This window comes from Trachypithecus francoisi, unplaced genomic scaffold (assembly GCF_009764315.1).
Source record: "Trachypithecus francoisi isolate TF-2019V2 unplaced genomic scaffold, Tfra_2.0 Lachesis_group16, whole genome shotgun sequence".
NCBI classification, from domain to species: domain Eukaryota; kingdom Metazoa; phylum Chordata; class Mammalia; order Primates; family Cercopithecidae; genus Trachypithecus; species Trachypithecus francoisi.
Window position 1 is genome coordinate 49,287,769 of NW_022681461.1, and position 23,359 is coordinate 49,311,127.

The 23,359-nt window shown below is 43.3% G+C and overlaps 2 protein-coding genes across 4 annotated transcripts in view; one reads left to right on the forward strand and one right to left on the reverse strand.

Moving 5' to 3' along the window:
* Nucleotides 1-7,909, reverse strand: part of LOC117099242 (translation initiation factor IF-2-like) — a 30,249-nt gene extending 22,340 nt beyond the window's left edge. The window contains exons 1-3 of the mRNA XM_033238704.1: nucleotides 7,889-7,909; nucleotides 6,083-7,165; nucleotides 2,542-2,795 (exon numbers count right to left, since the gene is read on the reverse strand). Of these exons, the coding sequence (XP_033094595.1) occupies nucleotides 2,715-2,795; nucleotides 6,083-7,165; nucleotides 7,889-7,909 (1,185 nt within the window). The 3' untranslated portion in view covers nucleotides 2,542-2,714. The remainder of the gene's footprint in view (nucleotides 1-2,541; nucleotides 2,796-6,082; nucleotides 7,166-7,888) is intronic.
* DENND4C (DENN domain containing 4C) overlaps nucleotides 6,623-23,359 on the forward strand; it is a 142,248-nt gene continuing 125,511 nt past the window's right edge. For 2 of the 3 annotated variants that reach the window (XM_033237435.1, XM_033237437.1), the window contains exon 1: nucleotides 6,623-6,763. The gene's annotated coding sequence lies outside the window, so the exon portion shown is untranslated. The remainder of the gene's footprint in view (nucleotides 6,764-23,359) is intronic. The other variant, XM_033237436.1, reaches the window with a different exon arrangement.

The following is a 23,359-nucleotide window of genomic DNA, read 5'->3' on the forward strand; positions in this document are numbered from 1 at the left end:
TCTAAGGTGGGACACAGGAACATAGTTAGCTATTGTAGACAGATGTGGACAAGTGCCACTTAGGGTAATTGGCCATATTTGGAGGTAAATGCTAAAGTAGTATTCAAGTCAGCACAGACACTAATACCCAATAGTGGGGAAAGATGGAGGACAGAGGACTGTTCTATCCACATAAAATACTTTAAGAGCCTATAAAAGCCAGCTATGGGCTGGGCGCAGTGGCTCACGCCTGTAATCCTAGCACTTTGGTAGGCCGTGGCGGGCGGATCACCTAAGTTTGAGATCAGCCTGGCTAACATGGTAAAACCCCGTTTCTACTAAAAATACAAAAAATTAGCCAGGCGTGGTGGCACACCCCTGTAATGCCAGCTACTCGGGAGGCTGAGGCATAAGAATCACTTGAACCTGGAGGTGGAAGTTGCAGCGAGCCGAGATCGCACCAGTGCACTCTAGTTTGGACAATAAGAGCGAAACTCCGTTTCAAAAAAAAAAAAGGCCAGCTATGGGTAGCAGGTCTTATGTCTCAGATACTTATACAGACTATCTTCCTGCCCATTACTCCTTTCTCTGTTTTCCTCCCTCTGCTAACTCCCTGCTCTTCTTTATGACCTATTAAGATACTGTTCTCAAGATCACTTACTCTCCTCCCATTCAAGATGAGGAGCCTCGTGATAGTCCTTCCCACTCCTTGCCCAGCCACATTTGGCTTGTAAGCCTAGAAAAGAAAGCTAGATAAAGAATGTGCTGAGTACCAAGAGACTCTAGCCCACTTTGATAATGCTGAGACAGAGTCCTAGCCAGATAAGATATGGGAGGGGAGCACAAAGAGAAGAGTATGCTAACACTCCCTGTGAAGGGTAGGATATTCTGGGTCATTTAAATAGGAGATTTAGTGTTTAATAAAACAGATTCAGTGTTTGTTGATGTTATTTTACTTAAAAATCTAAAACAGTGGCTAAGAATACCTGCAGGTGTGAAGCACTGGGCCTTCAAATACTATGTTTTCTAAAATTAGTGCATTGGGGGACCAGAGCCAAATAACTTGCCAGTCTACCACATGCAGATTACATATCGGGAAGTGGAGAACAGCCTTGAATTTTTATGCTGCGGAGGCTCTCCTAGGAAATCTCGAACAAGTTATTGGGTGAGATAAAGAGCTATGTGACTTCTGAGGCTGGCAATCAATCAATCAATCAATCAATCAATCAAAAGAACTTTGAAGTGAGTAATTTCTCCTCAATATCTAAATATGAAATCATCAAAAATGAGACTGGGAGACTCTGGATAAGTCAGTAAATTTGGCTGGGCCTTAATTTCCTCATCTTATCAAATCAGTTAATTAGAATAGATGATCTCTAAAGATTGGAGTTCAGCTCCAAATTTCTGATTCCATAAAATACTTAAAAAAGAAAACTTTTTTATTACAGAAAAATTTAAAAAGCCATACAGAGGAAAGGAACTCTGAGGTACCAATCACCCAACTTCCACACGTGTCTAATCTTTTTTACCCACCCCCTGCCTACTCCCTTCTCTTTCCCGCACTCCTCCCCATACCCCATGGATTATTTTGAAGCAAATCCTAGACATCATACGAAGCACAGTCTTAACAAATTTCTCTTTCATCAAAGGTGGTTTATAAATAACAGATGAGGGCCGGGTGCGGTGGCTCAAGCCTGTAATCCCAGCACTTTGGGAGGCTGAGACGGGCAGATCATGAGGTCAGGAGATCGAGACCATCCTGGCTAACACGGTGAAACCCCGTCTCTACTAAAAAATACAAAAAACTAGCTGGGTGAGGTGGCGGGCGCATGTAGTCCCAGCTACTCGGGAGGCTGAGGCAGGAGAATGGCATAAACCTGGGAGGTGGAGCTTGCAGTGAACTGAGATCCGGCTACTGCACTCCAGCCTGGGTGACAGAGCGAGACTCTATCTCAAAAAAAAAAAAAAAAAGATGAGATAAAGTCAGTCTTTCTGGCCCGGCAGGGCGCAGTGGTTCATGTCTGTAATCCCAGCACTTTGGGAGGCTGAGGCGGGCGGATCACGAGGTTAGGAGATCGAGACCATCCTGGCTAATACGGTGAAACCCCATCTCTACTAAAAATACAAAAAATCTAGCCGGGCGAGGTGGCGGGCGCCTGTAGTCCCAGCTACTCAGGAGGCTGAGGCAGGAGAATGGCATGAACCCAGGAGGGAGAGCTTGCAATGAGCCGAGATTGTGCCACTGCACTATAGCCTGGGTGACAGAGCAAGATTCCGTCTCAAAAAAAAAAAAAAAAAGAAAAGTCAGTCTTTCCACTTTTCCTAGATACTTTTTCTTATTGCAATTGTAAACACTATCATTGTGGTATTAAAGTGAGCTTGGATCAGCATTACAGGACGCCAAGTCATATGCTGAATGATCCAATCATATTCACTAAAAGAAGAGCTACCATTATTGAGCACTTGCTACCTTCCAGGTACTATTGTGTCTTGTTAGTTATGTGTTGTCACGTAACAAATTATCCCCAAATTTTGCAGCTGGAAAGAAGAAACATTTATTACCTCACAGTTTCTGTGAGTAAAGAATCCGGGAGTGGCTTAGCTGGGTGATCTGGATCAGGGTCTCTCAGGATGCTGCGATCAAGACGTTGGCTGAGGCCGTAGTCATCTCAAGGCTCAGTTTGGGGAGGATCCACTTCTAATCTAAATCACGAGGAAATCTGATGGCATCGTAGCTAGTTTCCCCAAGAGCAAGCAATCCAAGAGGATGAGACAGAGAACTCAAGACTGAAGTCACAGTCTTTTATCATTTCATCCTGTTAAGCGATATCCCATCAGTTTTGAAGTACTCAGTGTGTTAGAAACCAGTCAATAATTTCACCCCACACTCAATAGGAGGGGATTACACAAGAGTACAAATGGCAGGAGGCAGGAATTGTTATAGACCATACTGAGAGGCTGCCTATCACATGTGCTGATTATTGATTTCTGAACTGATGTGTTTAATATTTATAGCTTATTGTAAATTAATAAATGATCTTCTTTGTGAATATCATTCTACTTACTTTATAGATGAGGAAAAGTTAAGTACCTTACCCAAGGACAGAGTGAAAGAAAGTGAGGGAAGCATAGACTGATTTATGCCAGGCATTCATCAATTATTATTATTATACAGGCACCCACCACCACATCTGGCTAATTTTCGTTTTTTTTTTTTTTTTTTTGAGACAGAGTCTTGCTCTGTCGCCCAGGCTGGAGTGCAGTGGCGCGATCTAGGCTCACTGCAAGCTCTGCTTCCCGGGTTCACGTCATTCTCCTGCCTCAGCCTACCTACCGAGTAGCTGGGACTACAGGCGCCCGCCACTATGCCTGGCTAATTTTTTGAATGTTTAGTAGAGATGGGGTTTCACCTTGTTAGCCAGGATGGTCTTGCTCTCCTGACCTTGTGATCCGCCTGCCTCGGCCTCCCAAAGTGCTGGGATTACAGGCGTGAGCCACCACGCCTGGCCTAATTTTTGTATTTTTAAGTAGAGGCGGGGTTTCACCATATTGGTCAGGCTGGTCTCGAACTCCCAACCTCCAGTGATCCACCCGCCTCAGTCTCCCAAAGTGCTGGGATTACAAGCGTGAACCACGGCGCCCAGCCTTTATATTAAAATTTAAAATGAGACCGGGTACGGTGGCTCACACCTGGAATCCTAGCACTTTGGGTGGCCAGGAAGCAGGCGGATTGTTTGAGCTCAGGAGTTTGAGACCAGCCTGGGCAATGTTGCAAAACCCTGTCTCTACCAAAAAAAAAAAAGGAATACAAAAAATTAGCCAGGCGTGGTGGCGCACACCTGTACTCCCAGCTACTTGGAAGGCTGAGGCAGGAGAATCGCTTGAGCCTGGGAGGTGGAGGTTGCAGTGAGCCAAAATGACGCCATTGCACTCCAGCCTGGGCAATAGAGCAAGACTCTGTCTCAAGAAAAAAAAAAAAAAAAAAAAAAAATATATATATATATACACACACACACACACACATACATGTATATATATACATATATAAAAAACAAAATTTAAAATGAACTTATTTTAGTTCTGGGCCCCTAAGCTTGCAATTGAGAAGGTTGCTGCATCAAGAACTTCCAGATCTAAGAACAGTTAACTCAGATTAAAAATTAGTCCCAAAACATTCAAGTTCATTCTATGACATTTTTGGCAGAAAATGGCAGTGAAAAATCTATGGTAAATCTATAGGACGATAAAGATAGTGAGAAAAATTAAAGAAAATCCTAAGCCTTCCATTGCAAAGTGACAAAAATCAAGTCAAGTGGAAGAGAGATACTGGCTTCATCCATTTTTCATTTCCGTGGGTGCCATAAAAAAAGAGAGAAACAAACAAACAAAAACAAAAAAACTCTGAATCCCTGAGTGTTAATGAAATAAATGTGTCCATTAAGAAATCTTGTCTTGGTTGGGCGCAGTGCCTCGTGTCTGTAATCCCCAGAGTTTTGGGAGGCTGAGGTGAGAGGACTGCTTGAGCTCAGGTGTTCAAGACTAGCCTGGGCAATATAGTGAGACTTTATATCTTCCCCTATCCCCCCCAAAAATTAGTGGGGTGTGGGTGGGTGGTTGGCATGGGCCTACAGTCTCAGCTACTTGGGAGGCTGAGGTGGGAGGACTGCTTGAGCCCTGGAAGTCAAGGCTGCAGTGAACCCTGTTTGTGCCACTGCACTCCAGCCTGGGTGACAGAGAGAGACCCTGGGTCCAAAAAAAGGGGTGAGGGGCTGAAGAAATCTTGTCTTTCCTTTTCTAGTTGGGATGAGGAAAAATTAAAAAAATATATGTAAATAAAAAAAGAAATCTTGTTTATAGCTTTAAAACTGTGAATTAATTTAGACTTTGGGAAGGAAGGAAAAGTACACAAACTAAATTTTCTTTCTTTCTTTTTTTTTTTTGAGGCAGCGTTTTACTCTTATTGCCCAAGCTGGAGTGCAATGGTGCGATCTCCGCTCACTGCAACCTCCGACTCCCGGGTTCAAGCCCTTCTCCTGCCTTGGCCTCCTGAGTAGCTGGGATTACAGGCATGTGCCACCACACCCAGCTAATTTTGTATTTTTAGTAGAGACGGGGTTTCTCCAAGTTGGTCCGGCTGGTCTCGAACTCTTGACCTCAGGGGATCCGCCCGCCTCAGCCTCCCAAAGTGCTGAGATTATAGGCGTGGGCCACCGCATCCGGCCCACAAGCCGGATTGTCAAGTTTCCAGGGGGCCCAAATTGGCTCCAAACTGTTATTAAATAAGCCTTATTTTTATTGCTGCGCATTTCTTCTGAAATCAATTCTGACTGCTTATGTGGTTAGAAAAATGGTTTCTGCTATTGAATATAAAACTCAAATTATTCATGATATGCAATAAACTTCAGAAATAAATGGACAGCAGTGCATTTATGACCCAGGTCTAATTTCACATTTTTATGCAAAAAAACAGATGAAATAAGGAGAGTGTAATTCTCAGGAAAATAATCATTATGTATGTGGATACTTACCAGATGTGCAGAAATCTTACCAGTTCTGATTTTGACCTGCCATGGAATCTGAAGTCATCCGCCTTTTTTTTCCCCCAGAGGTAAAAAAGTTCTACTTCAAACTATTTCCTTCTTCCTAAATAACTACCGATTATTCTTTTTCATTTACTATAACTCAAAAACGTTGTTCAAAAATATCTTGCAAAATCTGCATTATAGCGAAACGACTCTGCAGGCGTCTATGTCAATAATAAGGCTACACTTAGGAGGCTTGAGGGTACTGACTATGCAAATAAGCGATTACTCTACTAGGAATTCCCCTCCCCAAATCTGGGCCGAAGTAGTAACACCGAGTGCCGCCAGGGACTTACATGGTGCGCTGCGGTTTCGGGAAGCGCCAGCGCGCGGGCCTCTCTGGGGTCCCAGAGCCCCCTACTCATGCGTGGGAATTCCAGCTCCCACTCTGGGAAGGAATCTTTACGTACCTCCCGGCACTGTCCTCAGTGACCTTCAGCCACTCGGCATCACTTTCCCTGTCTTTGAAAACTCGGAGAGAAGCAGCCGCCACCTGCCTGAGGCCAAGGCAATAAACTCACATCACACACCGAGGCTGAGCCCCGCAGGAAGGGGTGCACAGCGACCTCCAGAGCGCTTTCTCCCCAGCTCTGTTTCCGCAGGCTCGGCCTCGCGAACGCGGAGGAGGGCTTCGGAGGCCCGCAGGACTCAGACCCCGCGCCCAGCGGGGGTCGCGCAGGGGTCGGGGGAGAGGAGCGGTGGCCACCGAACCTCGGCCCTTCCCGGGGGCGGGGCCTGAGCGCCGCCCCGCCCCCTCCTCGCCACGCCTTCTCCCCCACCGCCCTTTTCCACCCGCCCCCGCAGGAGGAAAGGGCGAGGGAGGGGGAGAGGAAAGTGCTGTTCTGTGGAAAGGGGCGGAAGGCGGGGGAGAAAAAGGGAACAGAAACATGGCGGTCAAGTCTTGGGAGGGAGGCGCCGCGGGCAGTTCCTAGGCGACCCGCCGCCCGCACTGTTAGACGGCTCACAGCGCCGAGGCACCCGCGCGGGCCCGCGCTCCGGCCATTGCCCCTGGCTGTAGGCGGCGCCCCTCCGAGACCCTGCCCGCGAGGCGGCGCAGGCGCAGACCGGACTGAGGCGGCGGCGGCCGCTGGAGCTAGTCCCCCGCCCTGCGCTGCCGAGCGCGCCGAGGCCGTGAAGTTGGTGCTTTCATGCCCCAAGAAGAAACCGTGTCGCGGTGGCGCTGACAGAGGACCACGCAGCAGGTGAGGCTGCGGCGCGGGGCCTTTGGCGGAGGAAGCCTGCGCTGTGCCCTCGCGGGGCCTGCGCTCCAAGGCTGAGCCGGGAAGACTGAATTCCAAGTGGGCCGCCCGCGGGGGGTCGCCGTGGAGGTGGAGAGTGGCCGCGACTGGCGTTCCTGGCCTAGTTTCTCTGCGGTTTCCGGGGGCGGGGAGTCCCCGGAGCCTGCGGGATGTGGTCGGAGAAAGGCTGCCCTTGGAGAGCCTCCCCGCGCCGCCGCCCGGGCCCCTGAGGATCGTTTGCGTACTAGCGCGGGGAGTCTGGGCCCGGGGGACCGCCGGGGCGACGGCCGCCTGGGTGGGGGCAGGGGTGCGGAGGGAGCAGGATCGGGGGTTCCCAGAGGGGGTCGAGGCCGAGAGCGCGTAGAGCTAGAGCCCGGGGTGGCGGGCCGTCTTGAGTGGGGTCGGGGGACTGAGAAATGCCGGGGACAACGGAGAGGAGGGGAACCTGGGCAGGTGTCGCTGGTAAATTGAGGACATTTCCTCCTCTGTCTTACGCCGATCCTCACGGCTTCTTTGTCGGGGATGACTTTTTAGGAAGGCAGGGTCCTTTTAACTCTGGAGTGACTAAACACAAAACCAAGGAATGAAGTCCTAGGGCTGACTCCTGTAAAGAGCTGTAACTTTTTCTGTTTTAAGAATGCTGTCATGTTTGTTTTTTTTTTCTCCCCTTTTCTGCTTAATAGACCTTTTCCCTCTCGAAGACCGTCTTTTATCTGCACTAAAAAGGAATGACCCAGTTTTTAAATAGTACCCCCTCCTTCTCCCCTTATGTATGTTTGTCACACTGGAAAATTTAGGGTAGTTACCGCAGTTATTGTGCAAATGTGAGGGAAAGTGTCTTTTCCAGTAGTGAACCCTCAGCTGTCTCTTTGTGCCTCGGAGATACTGTCAAGCGTTGTAGCCTGAGAAATTCACCCACTGAGCCTGCTTAATTGTGTGCAAACCCGTGTTGAGGCATTCTTCCCAGGCCCTAATTTACGTAGGAATAGGTTTTCCCTTCCGGTCTGGGTATAATGAGAGGGGAGAACGTTAGTGCTAAGGCGCTAAGGTCTGGATAAATACTTGATTTGTTGTGATCGTGTGTATTACTTTATCAGAAATGCAGAGCATGTATGATTTTTCAGTGTACACGCGATAAGAGCAGTATTAGTTGCAAAAGGAAATTTTCATCTCTGAACATTAAAGGTATCCTTTATTCTTGATCACCATAACACGAAAAAAAGAAACAATATTATCTGTCCTGTCCTTTGTATAACTGTTAAAGAGTTGGTATCTGCCTTCTTGCTGTGAGACTGGAAAGTCGGCAATGAACTTAGATTTGTATTCATGAACATGATCTGCCTGTCTTATAGGCTTGCTTTGACTTTTTTTTTTTTTTTTCCCAGTAATGGGAAAGGGTTTTCTGCCGCTCAGTCCACACTTTCCTCCGCTTTAGTATCTCCGTTGACCATTTTGCAAAATAGTTTATTGAGATTAGGGGTCTGATCTTTTGTATAACCTGTTTTAGTGAACTGATGATATGCGACTTGACTTTGGCCAATAGTACCTCGTTCAGTGTACAGCACTACTATTTAGACTTACTGATTTGGATAATAGAAAAGCTATGATGTTAGAAATGTTGTCCTTGTATATTGGAGAAATTTTGAAGTTGCATATTGGAGTAATTTACTCCTGTGTGCTTTGTAAATGAGTGCATTCTATTGTCGAGAGTAAATACAGTATTTTGTAGTATAAACTTAAGCTTTTAGCTGAGGAAATTGGCAGCATAGTTGGAGTGTGGAGACTATTCTTAAAACGCAGATGTTTTAAATTACAAGGAACTGTAGTGGTGTGTAGGCTGTAACAATTCCTGGTGCCAAATTTGGGAGATTATTTGGTTGAGGTGCTTTCTGTAAAGAAACATACTAAGTATCTGCAATAAAAGCAAATTTGTAGCTATAAACAAAGGATTTTACATTATAAATAATAACTCAATAAGGCACCTTTCTTTGCTCTTTGTGTATCTGCCAGTTAAGACCAAAACATCAGGCCGGGCGCGGTGGCTCAAGCCTGTAATCCCAGCACTTTGGGAGGCCGAGACGAGCGGATCACAAGGTCAGGAGATCGAGACCATCCTGGCTAATACGGTGAAACCCCGTCTCTACTAAAGAATACAAAAAACTAGCCGGGCGACGAGGCGGGCGCCTGTAGTCCCAGCTATACTTGGGAGGTGGAGGCAGGAGAATGGCGTAAACCTGGGAGGCGGAGCTTGCAGTGAGCTGAGATCTGGCCACCGCACTCCAGCCTGGGCGACAGAGCCAGACTCCGTCTCAAAAAAAAAAAAAAAAAAAAAAAAAAAGACCAAAACATCTCATATTTTCATTGGAGTTTCCTGCCAAAACAAATACTGATTTTGCGTTGGCTTTGCTGCTCAGTTTGAAAGCTAGGGGAATCTCTCAGAGCCTATTCTGGTTCTGGAGGCTTCCTGGCTAAAAGAAAAAAGTTGAAAACTAGGTTTCAGTCATATGCTTGCACCTTAAGTACAGGTTGTAAAATAAAAAAGAAAGTTGCTGAGTCAGTGGCAGGTTGTTTCATTTGTTCTTTTGATTTGCAAAACGGAATTTCTGTCTAATTTGAATTTCCAATATAATATGTTTGCTGAATAGCAAGGACAAATAAGTTTTCATAATAACTGATTTAAAATGTTCATTTTCTTTATACTGGTGCCACAGGTTGTCAGTTTGACAGATAGACGTAGTAAAGGGATGCCTTGTTGGAATGGGAAATTCCTTTTTAACAGCTAAAATCTGGGGAAAGGATTTTGCATACTACAGCTGGTGTAAAACAATAGGTCTTTAGCATCAGATTGTAGGATATTCCAAAATTAGGCAGTTTTATTATTTGAAATCTAAAACTTAATATTTTGCAGGAAGAAGTTTAAAGCTTTAAAACGTTTTCTACTTGTAAGTGTGTGGATGTAATAGAGCTTAATATGGTATTTGAAACTGTTTTTTTTTTGGGAGATGTCTCGCTTCCTCACCCAAGCTGGGGTGCAGTGGTGCGATCTTGGCTCATTGCAACCTCTGCCTCCCAGATTCAAGCGATTCTCCTGCCTCTGCCTCCCAGATTAAAGCGAATCTCCTGCCTCAGCCTCCCGAATAGCTGGGATTACAGACGCCCGCCACCACGCCTGGCTAATTTTTGAAATTTTAGTAGAGAAGGGATTTCGCTATGTTGGCCAGGCTGGTCTCCAATGCCTGATGTCAGGTGATCCACCTACCTAGGCCTCCGAAAGTGTTGGGATTACAGGCGTGAGCCACCATGCCCAGCCTTTGAAAACTTTTTATTGGAAAAAATGTAACATGATTAAAAGAAATTCAAAAGAAAAAATTTAAATTACTGTCACCTAACACTTATATTTTTCCGTACTCTAATCCTGTTATACTTCTATAATGTAGTAATATAATATTCTAATCCTATCTGTGCTTGTGTATAATTCTGTGATTAATGTTAATATAATTGTCTTTAAATTTAACATGCTTTCCCTGTTGCTGTGTATTACTGTTATTTTATGGCTTTTAATAGTCCAAAGTTTTATTTACTGCCTCAGTTTATTTAACCGTTTCCATATCTTAACATTTTAGTAATTCCACTTTTTTACTTGGATTATTATTACTATTATTATTTTTTTGAGACGGAGTCTCGCTCTGTCGCCCAAGCTGGACTTGGGCGCGATCTTGGCTTACTGCAACCTCCACCTCCCAGGTTTAAGCGATTCTACTGTCTTGCTCTCCTGAGTAGCTGGAACTACAGGCACGTGCCACCACGCCTGGCTAATTTTTTTTTATTTTTAGTAGAGACGGGGTTTCACCGTGTCTTGATCTCCTGATCTCGTGATCCACCCGCCTCAGCCTCCCAAAGTGCTGGGATTACAGGCATGAACTACCACACCCGGCCTTTTTTTTTTTTTTTTTTTTTGACAGGGTCTCACTTTGTCACCCAGGCTAGAGTGCAGTGCATCTCAGCTCACAGCAGCCTCTACCTCCTGGGTTCAAGTGATCCTCCTGCCCTAGCCCCTCTAATAGCTGAGGCTACAGGTGCGCGCGCATGTGCATGCATCACCACACTTGGCTAACTTTTTGTATTTTTTTGTAGAGATAGGGTTTTGCCATATTGCCCAGTGTGTTCTTGAACTCCTAAGCTCAAGCGCTCCACCAGCCTCAGCCTCACAAAGTGCTAGGATTACAAACGTGAGCCACTGTGCCTGGCCCACACATTTTTACTTTTTTTTTTTTTTTTTTTTTTGAGACGGAGTCTCCCTCTGTCACCAGGCTGGAGTGCTGTGGCCGGATCTCAGCTCACTGCAAGCTCCGCCTCCCGGGTTCACGCCATTCTCCTGCCTCAGCCTCCCGGGTAGCTGGGACTACAGGCGCCGCCACCTCGCCCGGCTAGTTTTTTGTAGTTTTTAGTAGAGACGAGGTTCCACTGTGTTAGCTAGGATGGTCTCGATCTCCTGACCTCGTGATCCGCCCGTCTCGGCCTCCCAAAGTGCTGGGATTACAGGCTTGAGCCACCGCGCCCGGCCCATTTTTACTCTTAAAATAATCCTATAATGAAATTATTTTGCTAATATGGTGGTCCATAGGTCTATGCCAAATTACTTATTGAAATTTTGGGGAAGTCAACTTTCTTTTCTTTTTTTTTTTTTTTTTTTGAGGTGGAGTCTCGCTCTTGTCACCCAGGCTGGAGCGCAATGGCATGATCTCGGCTCACTGCAACCTCCGCCTCTCGGGTTCAAGAGATTCTCCTTGCCTGGGGGTCCTGAGTAGCTGGGATTACAGATGCCTACCACCACACCCAGCTAATTTTTGTATTTTTAGTAGAGATGGGATTTTGCAATGTTGGCCAGGCTGGTCTTGAACTCCTGACCTCAGGTGATCCATCCGCCTCTGCCTCCCAAAGTACTGGGATTATAGACGTGAACCACCACACCTGGCCGAAAGTCAACTTTTTTTGAATTACTTTCTTTGCAGTGGATCATTAGGGCTGCTACAATATAGTATTTAATTGAGAACTGAATTGAAACAAGGTGAAAGACTGTAGATGTGCATGTATGACTTGAATTCATTGAGTGAAAAATCAAAATATAAATTCATAATTCTGTTAATGACTTGCTACTAGTTTGTGTACATTAACTTTTATGATATAAGAAGTAGTGTAATTCTTATACTTCAGTAATATTGTAGGGCTTAAATGTTTTTAAGTGTTCTTTGTTTCAATCAAACCTAATTTTCTACAAATCCAGATTTATTGTCTGTTGGTTTACAGAAGAGTCATCTTATATATCTTTGTAATATATTAATTTGTTTTTGTAATATTTAAAGGCTGTCCTTGAATCAAGTTTTTTCTTTGATATGTTTTTATTTCTTTTTTTTTTTCATTTTATTAGCCAGGAGATATTCTTATCTGATAATCTAGTTTTTTATCGTGTATATGTACAGTTCAATTATCTCTTAATATAGGGATTCTTGGATCCTGAAAGCATGAATGTTATAAATCTTTTCTTAAATTATGGAAAGGAGAATCTGTTAAAGAGATATTTTTCTATCTGCTAGAAATAATAAGACGAATGATACAAAACGGTGACTAGTAAGGTCTAATAGGTTAAACAGTCCTGTAATAAGCACCCTAACTACAGCACAGCAAATACAGAATAGAGCAAAATATGCTGCAGGAGCAGAGGGAAACACTTGTGTAGTGTGGATTAGAGAAGGTTTATGTAGAGTAAGACATCTGATTAAAAACTTACAAATTGCTGTAAAAAGGCATAAAGAAATGAAAAAAATGTGATGAAGTTTATTAAAATGCAAGTAATTTACAGGGAGTGAGTACTAAGCTGGAGAGTAAATAGAGGCTATGTCATGAAGGGTCTTACAATCAAGTGAGACATTAAGACTCTGTATTGTAGAAAACAGGAACCATTGGAAGATTTAAGCTGTTAAATATTTTGGCTCCGTTATGAAGGAGAGGTTAGGAGAGCAGTTTGAGTGAGGCTGCAGGTTCATGATCCAGAACATCTTGAAGGCACCTAGACATGAATTGAGAACAGTGGTGGTAGGGATAGAAAAAAATGGATAGACTTGAGAACTGTTACATAATACAAACATTTCCTGTGGCCCACAGGCCATGTCACTTTAGCTTTATCTTCCCAATGTGTACCTGCCACACAAGTCTACTTTCAAATTTTTTCCCTCAGAGCCTTTGCATGTATACTATTCCATTTGCATGCTACTTTTTCTAAAAGATCATTTCTGGTCACCAGTTACACTATCTAATTAGGGAGATGAGTTATTATCTATTCCAGCATCTTGCTGTTTTAATCTGTAGAATTTCTTTCTTTTTCTTCCTTTTTCACATTTGTTCCTCATATTAATTGGGCAATTATAGGCAATTTGACTTTTTTTGTTTGAGGCGGAGTTTTGCTTTTGTCTCCCAGGCTGGAGTCCAGTGGTGCTATCTTGACTCACTGCAACCTCAATCTCCCAGGCTCAAGCGATTCTCCTGCCTCAGCCTCTTGAGTAGCTGGGATTACAGGTGCCCACCACCATGCCCAGCTAATTTTTGTATTTTTAGTAGAGATGAGGGATCACCATGTTGGCCAGGCTGGTCTCGAACTCCTGACTTTAGGTGATCCATCCGCCTCGGCTTCTGACTTTTTTGTTTTTTGTAAGTTTGGGTCTATTTCTGGTTTTTTCTGTCTAGTTGGTCTGTATGTCTGTCCTTATACCAATACTGTTTTTTCTTTATTTCTTTTTTTTCTTTTTAAATTTTCTTTTTTTAAATTTGAGATGGAGTTTTGCCTTTGTCACCTAGGCTGGAGTGCAATGGTGCGATCTTGGCTCACTGGAACCTCTGCCCCCCGGGGTTCAACCGATTCTCCTGCCTCAGCCTCCCAAGTAGCTGGGATTACAGGAACCAGCTACCACACCTGGCTAATTTTTGTATTTTTAGTAGAGATGGGGCCAGAAGTTGGCCAGGCTGGTCTTGAACTCCTGACCTCAGGTGATCCACCCACTTCGGCTTTCCAGTGTGCTGTGATTATAGGCTGGAGCCACCGCGTCCAGCCCCAGCACTGTTTTTGTAATTTCCATTTTACAAGTCTTGTAGATATTTTGTTCAATTTATCCCTAAGCACTTTATTTTAATTTTTTATGTTGTCTGTTGCTAGTAATGTATTTTTAGGTTTCTTTTCCCAGTTTGTTGATGGTATGTAGGAATACAACTGAATCTTTTGTATATTTACTTTTTATTGTTACATTATTAAATTCACTTTTTAGTTGTGACAGCTTTTTTTTTGAGGTGGAGTTTTGCTTTTGTTGCCTAGACTGGAGTGCAATGGCACGATCTTGGCTCACTGCAACCTCTGCCTCCCGGGTTCAGGGGAGTCTCCTCTCCTGCCTCAGCTTCCTGAGTAGCTGGGATTACAGGTGTGCACCACCACGCCCAGCTAATTTTTTGTATTTTTAGTAGAGATGGGGTTTTGCCATGGCCAGGATGGTCTTGAACTCCTGACCTCAGGTAATCGCCCACCTTGGCCTCCCAGAGTGCTGGGATTACAGGAGTGAGCCAACAACTTTTAGATTTCTTAGGATTTTGTTATTGTTGTTTTGTTTTTGAGGCAGAGTCTCACTCTGTTGCCCAGGCTGGAGTTCAGTGGTTCGATCGTGGCACACTGCAACCTCTGCCTCCTAGGTTCAAGCAATTCTCCTGCCTCAGCCTCCCGAGTAGCTGGGACCACAGCCTTGTGCCACCACGCCCGGCTAATTTTTGTGTGTGTGTGTTTTTAGTAGAGACAGGGTTTCACCTTGTTAGCCAGGGTGGTCCCGATCTCCTCACATCGTGATCCGCCTGCCTCGACCTTCCAAAGTGTTGGAATTACAGGCATGAGCAACCACACCTAGCAGGATTTTCTTTTTCTTTTTTTTTTTTTTTTGAGGCAGAGTCTCACTCTGTCGTCCAGGCTGGAGTGCAGTGGCGCAGTCTCAGCTCACTGCAAGCTCCGCCTCCCAGATTCACACCATTCTCCTGCCTCAGCCTCCCGATTAGCTGGGACTACAGGCGCCCACCACCTCGCCCGGCTAGTTTTTTTGTATTTTTGGTAGAGATGGGGTTTCACCGTGTTAGCCAGGATGGTCTCGATCTCCTGACCTCGTGATCCACCCGTCTCGGCCTCCCAAAGTACTGGGATTATAGGCTTGAGCCACCGCGCCCGACCAGGATTTTCTTTATACACAATCATTTCTGCAGAGAAAGCCGGTTGTACTTACTTATTTCCAATCTGTATGCCATTTTTTTCCTACCTGTTGCCTCTGGCTAGATTAATGCTGTCCACTAGAAATATAATATAAACCAAGTATGTAATTTAAATTTTATAGTACCCCCACACTAAAAAAGTAGCAATAAGTGAAATTAAATTTAATGTATTTTTAATTTCACTACATCCAAAATATTACTCAATATGTGTAGTAATTTCTTAGGGCTGCTATAGTAAATTACTGCAAAGTGGGTGGTTTCTAACAGCATAAATTTATTTTCTGACAGTTCTGGAAAGTAGAAATATGAGGTCCCGGTGTCGAGAGAGCTGTGCTCCCAGTGTAGGCTCTAGGGAAGACCCCTCCTTGACTCTTCCTCTATTTCTTTCTTTCTTTTTTTTTTTGAGATAGAGTTTCACTCTTGTTGCCCAGGCTGGAGTGCGATGGCATGATCTCAGCTCGCTGCAACCTGTGCCTCCTGGATTCAACTGATTCTCCTGCCTCAGCCTCCCAAGTAGCCGGGATTACAGGCATGCACCACCATGCCCGACTAATTTTGTATTTTTAGTAGAGACAGTGTTTCTCCATTTTGGTCAGGCTGGTCTTGAACTCCCGATCTCAGGTGATCTGCCCTCCTTGGCCTCCCAGAGTGCTGAGATTACAGGCTTGAGCCACCGCGCCCAACCTCTTCCTATTTCTAGTGGTTGCTATATAGGAACTAGTTAGGTTTTCTCTTTCTCTTTTTTTTTTTTGAGGCAGAATTTCCCTGTCGTTGCCCAGGCTGGAGAGCAATGACATGATCTTGGCTCACTGCAACCTCTGCATCCCGGGTTCAAGTGATTCTCCTGCCTCAGCCTCCTAAGTAGCTGGGATTATAGGCATGCGCCACCACCCCCATCTAATTTTATATTTTTAGTAGAGATGGGGTTTCACTATGTTGGTCAGGCTGGTCTCGAACTCTTGACCTCAGGTGATCCGCCCACCTTGGCTTCCCAAAGTGCTGGGATTGCAGGCGTGAGCCACATTGCCTAGCCTATAATAGTCATTTGTTCCTTTTTTAATGTCTAGAGGATCTGTAGCGATATGCCTTCTATCGTTGCTCATATTGGTAATTCCAGCCTCTTGCTTTTTCCTTAATCTAGACATACTGATATTTATTGTTATTTCTTGTTTATTTTAAATTTTATCGATTTCTGCATTTTATTATTTTTTTCTTCTACTTCCCCTTGGTTTAGTCTGCTTTTTTCCCCGAGCATCTTGAGGTGGACATTTATGTTATTGATTTTAGAACTTTCTTCTTTTCTAATACAAGTGTTTACAGCTATGAATTTCCTTCTAAATACTGTTTAGCCACATATCATAAATTGATTTCTTATTTTCGTTCAGTTCAAAATATTGTCTAATTTCTTTTGCAGTTTCTTTTTTGATCAGGGGTTATTTAGGAGACTGTTATTTTCTAAATACTTGAGAATTTTATATGGTATCTTTATATTAATGATTTTGAGTTTAATTCCATTGTAGTCAGAGAACATGCTGCATACTTTATATTATTATTATTTATTTTGAGATGGAGTCTTGCTCTGTCACTCAGGCTAGAGTGCAGTGACACTCCCCATCTCTACTAAAAATACAAAAATTGCTCACTGCAACCTCCACCTCCCAGGTTCAAGCAATTCCCCTGTCTCAGCCTCCCAAGTAGCTGGGATTACAAGCGCACACCACCATGCCCGGCTAATTTTTGTTTCACTGTCTTGGCCAGGCTAGTCTTGAACTCTTGACCTCAGGTGTTACGCCCGCCTTGGCCTCCCAAAGTGCTGGGATTACAGTTGTGAACCACCGTGCCCGGTGAATTTATATTATTTAAAGTATTTCCAGACTTGTTTTATGGTCCAGCATATGGTTTATCTTGGTGAATGTTCTATGTATGCTTGCAAAGATGGTTTATCTTGCTGTTGTTAGGTGCAGTGTTCTAAAAATAACAATTATGTCAAGTTGGTTAATAATGTTCTTCATATCCTACATATTCTTAATAATTTTCTGTTTACTTGTTCTGTGAATTATTGCATCAATGAGGAGTGTTGAACTCCCTGTGATTGTGGATCTGTTTATTTCTCCTTTCAGTTATGTCAATTTTTGCTGCATGCACTTTGATGCTCTCTTGTTAGATGTACACAGTCATAAGTAATTTAACTAGGGGGATACATTCTGAGGAATGCATCATTGGACAATTTCTTTATTGTGCGAGCATCATATGGTATACTTACATGATCCTAGATGGTGTAGTGTGCTACACATGTAGGCTATAGCCTATAGCCTATTGCTCCTAGGCTACAAACCTGTACAACGTATTACTTACTGAATACTCTAGGCAGTTATAACATAATGGTGAATATTTGTGTATCTAAACATAGAAAAGGTACAATAAAAATATAGTGTAAAAGGGCTGGGCACCAGGCACCGTGGCTCACGCCTGTAATCCCAGCACTTTGGGAGGCTGAGGTGGGTGGATCAGGAGGTCAGGAGTTTGAGACCAGCCTGGCCAACATAGTGAAACCCCATCTCTACTAAAAATACAAAAATTAGCCCAGCATAGTGGTGGGTGCCTGTAGTCCCAGCTACTCAGGAGGCTGAGGCAGGAGAATCGCTTGAACCTCGGACACGGAGCTTGCAGTGGGCTGAGATCATGCGACTGCACTCCAGCTTGGGCAACAGGTGAGATTTTGTCAAAAAAAAAAAAAAAAAAAAGGCCGGGCATGGTTGCTCACACCTGTAATCCCAACGCTTTGGGAGGCTGAGGCAGGCAGATCACTTGAGGTCAGGAGTTTGAGGCCAACCTGGCCAACATGGTGAAACGGTGTCTCTACTAAAAATGTAAAAATTAGCCTGGTATGGTGGCAGATGACTGTAATCCCAACTATTTGAGAGGCTGAAGTAGGAGAATTGAACCCAGGAGGCAGAGGTTGCAGTGAGCCAAGATTACGCCACTGCACTCCTGCCTAGGCGACAGAGTGAGACTTTGTCTAAAAACAGAACAGAACACAACAGAACACAGAACAGAACGGAACACAGAACAGAATAGATATGAAAGATAAACATGGTGCACCTATAATAGGGCACTTACCATGAGAGGACCTTGCAGGAGTGGAAGTTGCTCTGAGCGAATCAGTGAATTGAGGGGTAGTGAATGAATGCGAAGGCCTAGGATATTACTGTACCCTACTGTACACTTTATGAACAGTGTAAAGTTAGGCTACACTAAATTCATCAAATTTTTTTTCTTTGATCAATAGTAAATTAACTTTAGCTTATTGTAACTTTTTGACTTTATAAACTTTAAAATGTTTTTTTGACTCTTGTAACAAAACTTAAATACAAACATATTATACAGCTGTACAAAAGTATTTTTCTTTAAATCCTTATCCTGTAAGCTTTTATCTACTTAAAAATTTTTAATTTTTTAAGCCTTTGTTTAAAAAATGAAATTTTTTTTAGAGATGGAGTCTCGCTATGTTGCTTAGGCTGACCTCCAACTCCTGGGTTCAAGTGATTCTCTGGCCTCAACCTCCTGAGGTGCATGCTACTGCATCTGGCCTTTTTTTTCTTTTTTTCTTTTTTTTTTTTTTACTTTTTAAACTTTTTTGTTGGAAATGAAGACATAAGCACACACATTAGCCTAGGGCCCACACAAGGTCAGGATTGTCAATATCAGTGTCTTCCACCTTCATATCTTGTCCTACTGGAAGGTCTTCAGGGGCAATACTCACGTGAACCTGTCTGGACTACTTCCTGAAGGAACCTGCCTGAGGCTGTTTTTAGGTAGCTTTTAAAAAACATGAGTAGAATGGTGACTCTTGCTTGTAATCCCAGCACGTTAGGAGGCTGAGGTGGGGAAGATGGCTTGAGCTCAGGAGATTGGGACCAGCCTGGGCAACACAGTAAGTCCCCATCTTAAAAAAAAAAAAAAAGTAAGTAGAAGGAGTAAAAGTATGACATAGGTTGGGTGTGGTGGCTCACGCTTCTAATCCCACTGCTTTTGGAATCTGATACGGGTGGTGAATCACTTGAGCCCAGGAGTTTGAGACCAGCCAGGGCAACAGGTATCCACCATTAAAGTATTGTGCCAAATAGTTTCACCTCCATGAGATTATTCTACTTCAGCTCTTCAGCCCTCTCTGCCTTTCCCCAAGCCCTTGGCAACCACCGTTTTTTACTATTTCTATACTTTTACCTTTTCTGGAATGTCTTATAATTGAAATCATCTAGTATGTAGCCTTTCCGGACTAGCTTTTTTCACTTAGCAATATACATATAAGGGTCCTTTACATCATTTTGTGGTTGGCTAGCTCATTTATTTTTATTGCTAAATAATCCATTGTATGGATATATTACAGTTTGTTTATCTGTTCACCTATCAGAGGACATCCTTGGTTCCAGGTTTTGGTGATTACGAATAAAGCTGCTTATAATCATTGTGTGTAGGTTTTGTGTGACTGTAAGTTTTTAAATCAATTTGGATAATCAAATACTTCAGGAATGTGATTTCTGGATCATATGGTAGGCCTGTATTTAGCTTTGTAAGAAACTGCCAAACTGCCTTCCAAAAGGGCTGTTTTATTTTGTATTTCCATCAGCAGTGAATATTAAGAGTTCCTGTTGTTCGCAATTTCATTCCTATTTGGTATTGTCAGTTTATTTGATTGTAGCTATTCTAATGGGTATGTATTGGTATCTCATTGTTATTTCTTTCTTTCTTTCTTTTTTTTTTTTGAGATGGAGTCTCGATTTGTCAACCAGGCTGGAGTGCAATGGCGAGATCTCGACTCATTGCAACCTCTGCCTCCTGGGTTCAAGCGATTCTCCTGCCTCAGCCTTCTGAGTAGCTGAGACTACAGGCGCATGCCACCACGCCTGGCTAATTTTTGTATTTTTAGTAGAGACGGGGTTTCACCATGTTGGCCAGGCTGGTCTCGATCTCCTGACGTCATGATCCACTCGCCTCAGCCTCCCAAAGTGTTGGGATTACAGGTGTGAGCCACCTTGCCTGGCCTAAGTTTTTCCTTTTTAAAATTAGCTTTATTGCGATATAATTTATGCATCATAAAATTCACCTATTTAAAGGGGGTATCTCGATGTTTTCCAGTATCTTTACAGTTTTGCAGTCTTTCGCATAATCTAATTTTGAAGCATTTTAATCACCCCAGAAAGAACCCTTGTACACATTAGCAATCACTCTCCAATCCTTCTCTCCTGGACCGCTAGCCCTAAGCAACCACTAATTTATTTTCTGTCTTTGTAGATTTGCCTATTTTGGACATTTCATAGAAATGAAGTCATACAATATGTGATCTTTTGTAACTGGCTTCTTTCATTTGGGATAGTGTTTTTCAGGTTCACCCATGTTGTAGTATGTATCACTCCTTCATTCCTTTTTTAAAAATTTCTGGCAAAATTCACATAACATGAAATTTGCCATTTTAACCACTTAAAATATGTAATTCAGTGGTGTTCAGTACATTCACAATGTCATGCAAGTATTACCACAGACTAAATGTTCCCAAACGTTTTCATCATCTTAAAAGGAAACCCTGTACCCTTTAAGCAGTCTCTCCCCATTCCCAGTCTCCTAGTGCCTGCCACCCAGTAATCTGTTTTCTCTATGGATTTGCCTATTCTGGATAATCCTATAAGTGCACTTATGCAATGTATGACCTTTTGGGTTCAGCTTCTTTCACTTAACATAATGCTTTCTAGGTTCAGTAGTACTTCATTCCTTTTTATGGCTGAATAATACTACATTCTATAGAAACACCACATTTTGTTTGTCTTGATTTGATGGACATTTACATTGTTTCTACCTTTTGGCTATTCTGAATAGTGCTGCTATGAACATTTATATACAGATTTTTTTGTTTGTTTTTGAGACAAGATCTGGCTCTGTCACCCAAACTGGAGGTACAGTGGCACAGTCGTGGCTCACTGCAGCCTTGACCTTCCAGGCTCAATGATCATCCTGCCTTAGCCTCCTGAGTAGCTGGGACTGTGGATTTACACCACCACATCTGGGTAATTAAAAAAAATTTTTTTTGTGTAGTTAGGGTCTTACTGTGTTGTCCGAACTGGTCTTTTTTTTTCCTTTTTTTTTTTTTTTTTGAGATGGAGTCTTACTCTGCCGCCCAGGCTGGAGTGCAGTGGCGCGATCTCGGCTCACTGCCACCTCTGCCTCCCGGATCTAAGTGATTCTCCTGCATCAGCCTCCCGAGTAGCTGGCATTACAGGCGCACACCATCATACCCGGCTAAATTTTGTGTTTTGAGTAGAGATGGGGTTTTGCCATGTTAGCCAGGCTGGTGTTGAACTCCTGACCTCAGGTCATCCACCCGCCTTGGCCTCCCAAAGTGCTGGGATTAGAGGCATGAGCCTCCACGCCTGGCCTATTTGTTTTTAATTTGTCCTATCTCTTCTTTGTTCCTTTTTGGATTACTTGAGTATATTTTAGTATTCCATTTTATCTTCACGTTGGCTGATTAGCTATATGTCTTGATTTTTAAAATTAGTTGCCTTGGCCAGGTGCAGTGGCTCACACCTGTAATCCCAGCACTTTGGGAGGCTGAGGTGGGTGGATCATGAGGTCAGGAGATCAAGACCATCCTAGCTAACACAGTGAAACCCTGTCTCTACTAAAAATACAAAAAATTAGCCGGACGTGGTCACATGTGCATGTAGTCCCAGCTACTTGGGAGGCTGACGCAGGAAAATCACTTGAACCCGGGAAGTGGAGGTTGCAGTGAGCCGAGATCGCGCCACAGCTCTCCAGCCTGAAGACACAGCGAGACTCCGCCTCAAAAAAAAAAAGTAGTTGCCTTAGGGTGTATAATATACATCTTTAACTTTATGTATAACCTAGGACTCTTAATTCAGTACAGTTTCGTTCTCCCTATCTGTGTCTAATTTTCCTCACAAAGGGATAATGCTAGACTTCCCTTGTTGGGTTGTTATCAATATGAAATGAGTTACTACATGTGAAATACTTTGAGCATAGTTCATGTTTTTATTCATATCAAGAATAATAGAAGAAAACTTTATTGGAAGTTCTTCAGTTTGCAGATTGCAGGTTTCTTTTCCAACCTACCTTAGCTGTCTACATGCATGATCACACACTAGACTAGTAGTTCTCAATTGTAAATGGGTGGCTTAAAAAATATTGATAGTAGTGGGCTACCTTCAGATACTCATATTTTGTTGGTCCGATATTTTTTTAAAAAGTGTTCTAAGTGGTTCTAATGTATGGTCAGGATGGGGAACCATTACCCTAGACTTTATCACTATGATCTGTAACTTAAAAAATTGTAAGCATCGGGCCGGGTGCGGTGACTCACGTCTGTAATCCCAGCACTTTGGGAGACCGAGGCAGGTGGATCATGAGGTCAGGGGTTCGAGACCAGCCTGGCCAACATGGTGAAACCCCGTCTGTACTAAAAATTCAAAAAATTAGCTGGGCATGATGGCATGCGCTTATAATCCCAGCTACTCAGAAGACTGAGGCAGGAGAATTGCTTGAATCCAGGAGGTGGAGGTTGCGGTGAGTGGAGATCACGCCATTGCACTCCAGCCTGGATGACAGAGTGAGACTCTGTCTCAAAAAAAAATTGTAAGCATCTAACTTCCTCTTTTACTAACTCACATACTCTAGTACCCTATTTTGACATTTTTTGGATTCCTATTTTTTTTTTACTTTTTCATTTTTCTCACTGGACATTTCTTGGATTCCATCAAGACCTCCAGGCCAGTAGCTACACCATTTTTTCACTGTCCATTATTCCCCTCGTATATTCTCTTCTTAACTTACCCAATTATATTGATTCATTTAATAAAAATTTTAGTTACTATTAGTGTTCTGTATGTACCATTCTGTGGTGTTAAGTGATAAACTCTTGTTCTTCTCTTCCTTCATTGTAATCAAGGCAAAACTTCAACCCGATTACACTCAGTTCTTTGTCAACTCTGTAATTCCTTGAACCTAAACAACGGAGTGTGGCTGGAGAAAACAAATGTGCTAGCTCGTCTTGCTTTAAATTTATGGCCACACACATCCATCGTGCCTACAGCATTGCTGTGTCTGCTTGTCCTTCTACTTAGTTTGCTAAGAAGACTATATAATCTCTTTTCCTTGTCGACTCTTAGCTGTTTTTTAAAAACATTATTTTATTTTTTTATTTTAGAGACGAGGTCTTGCTATGTCAAGCAGTCATCCCACCTTGGCTTCCCAAAG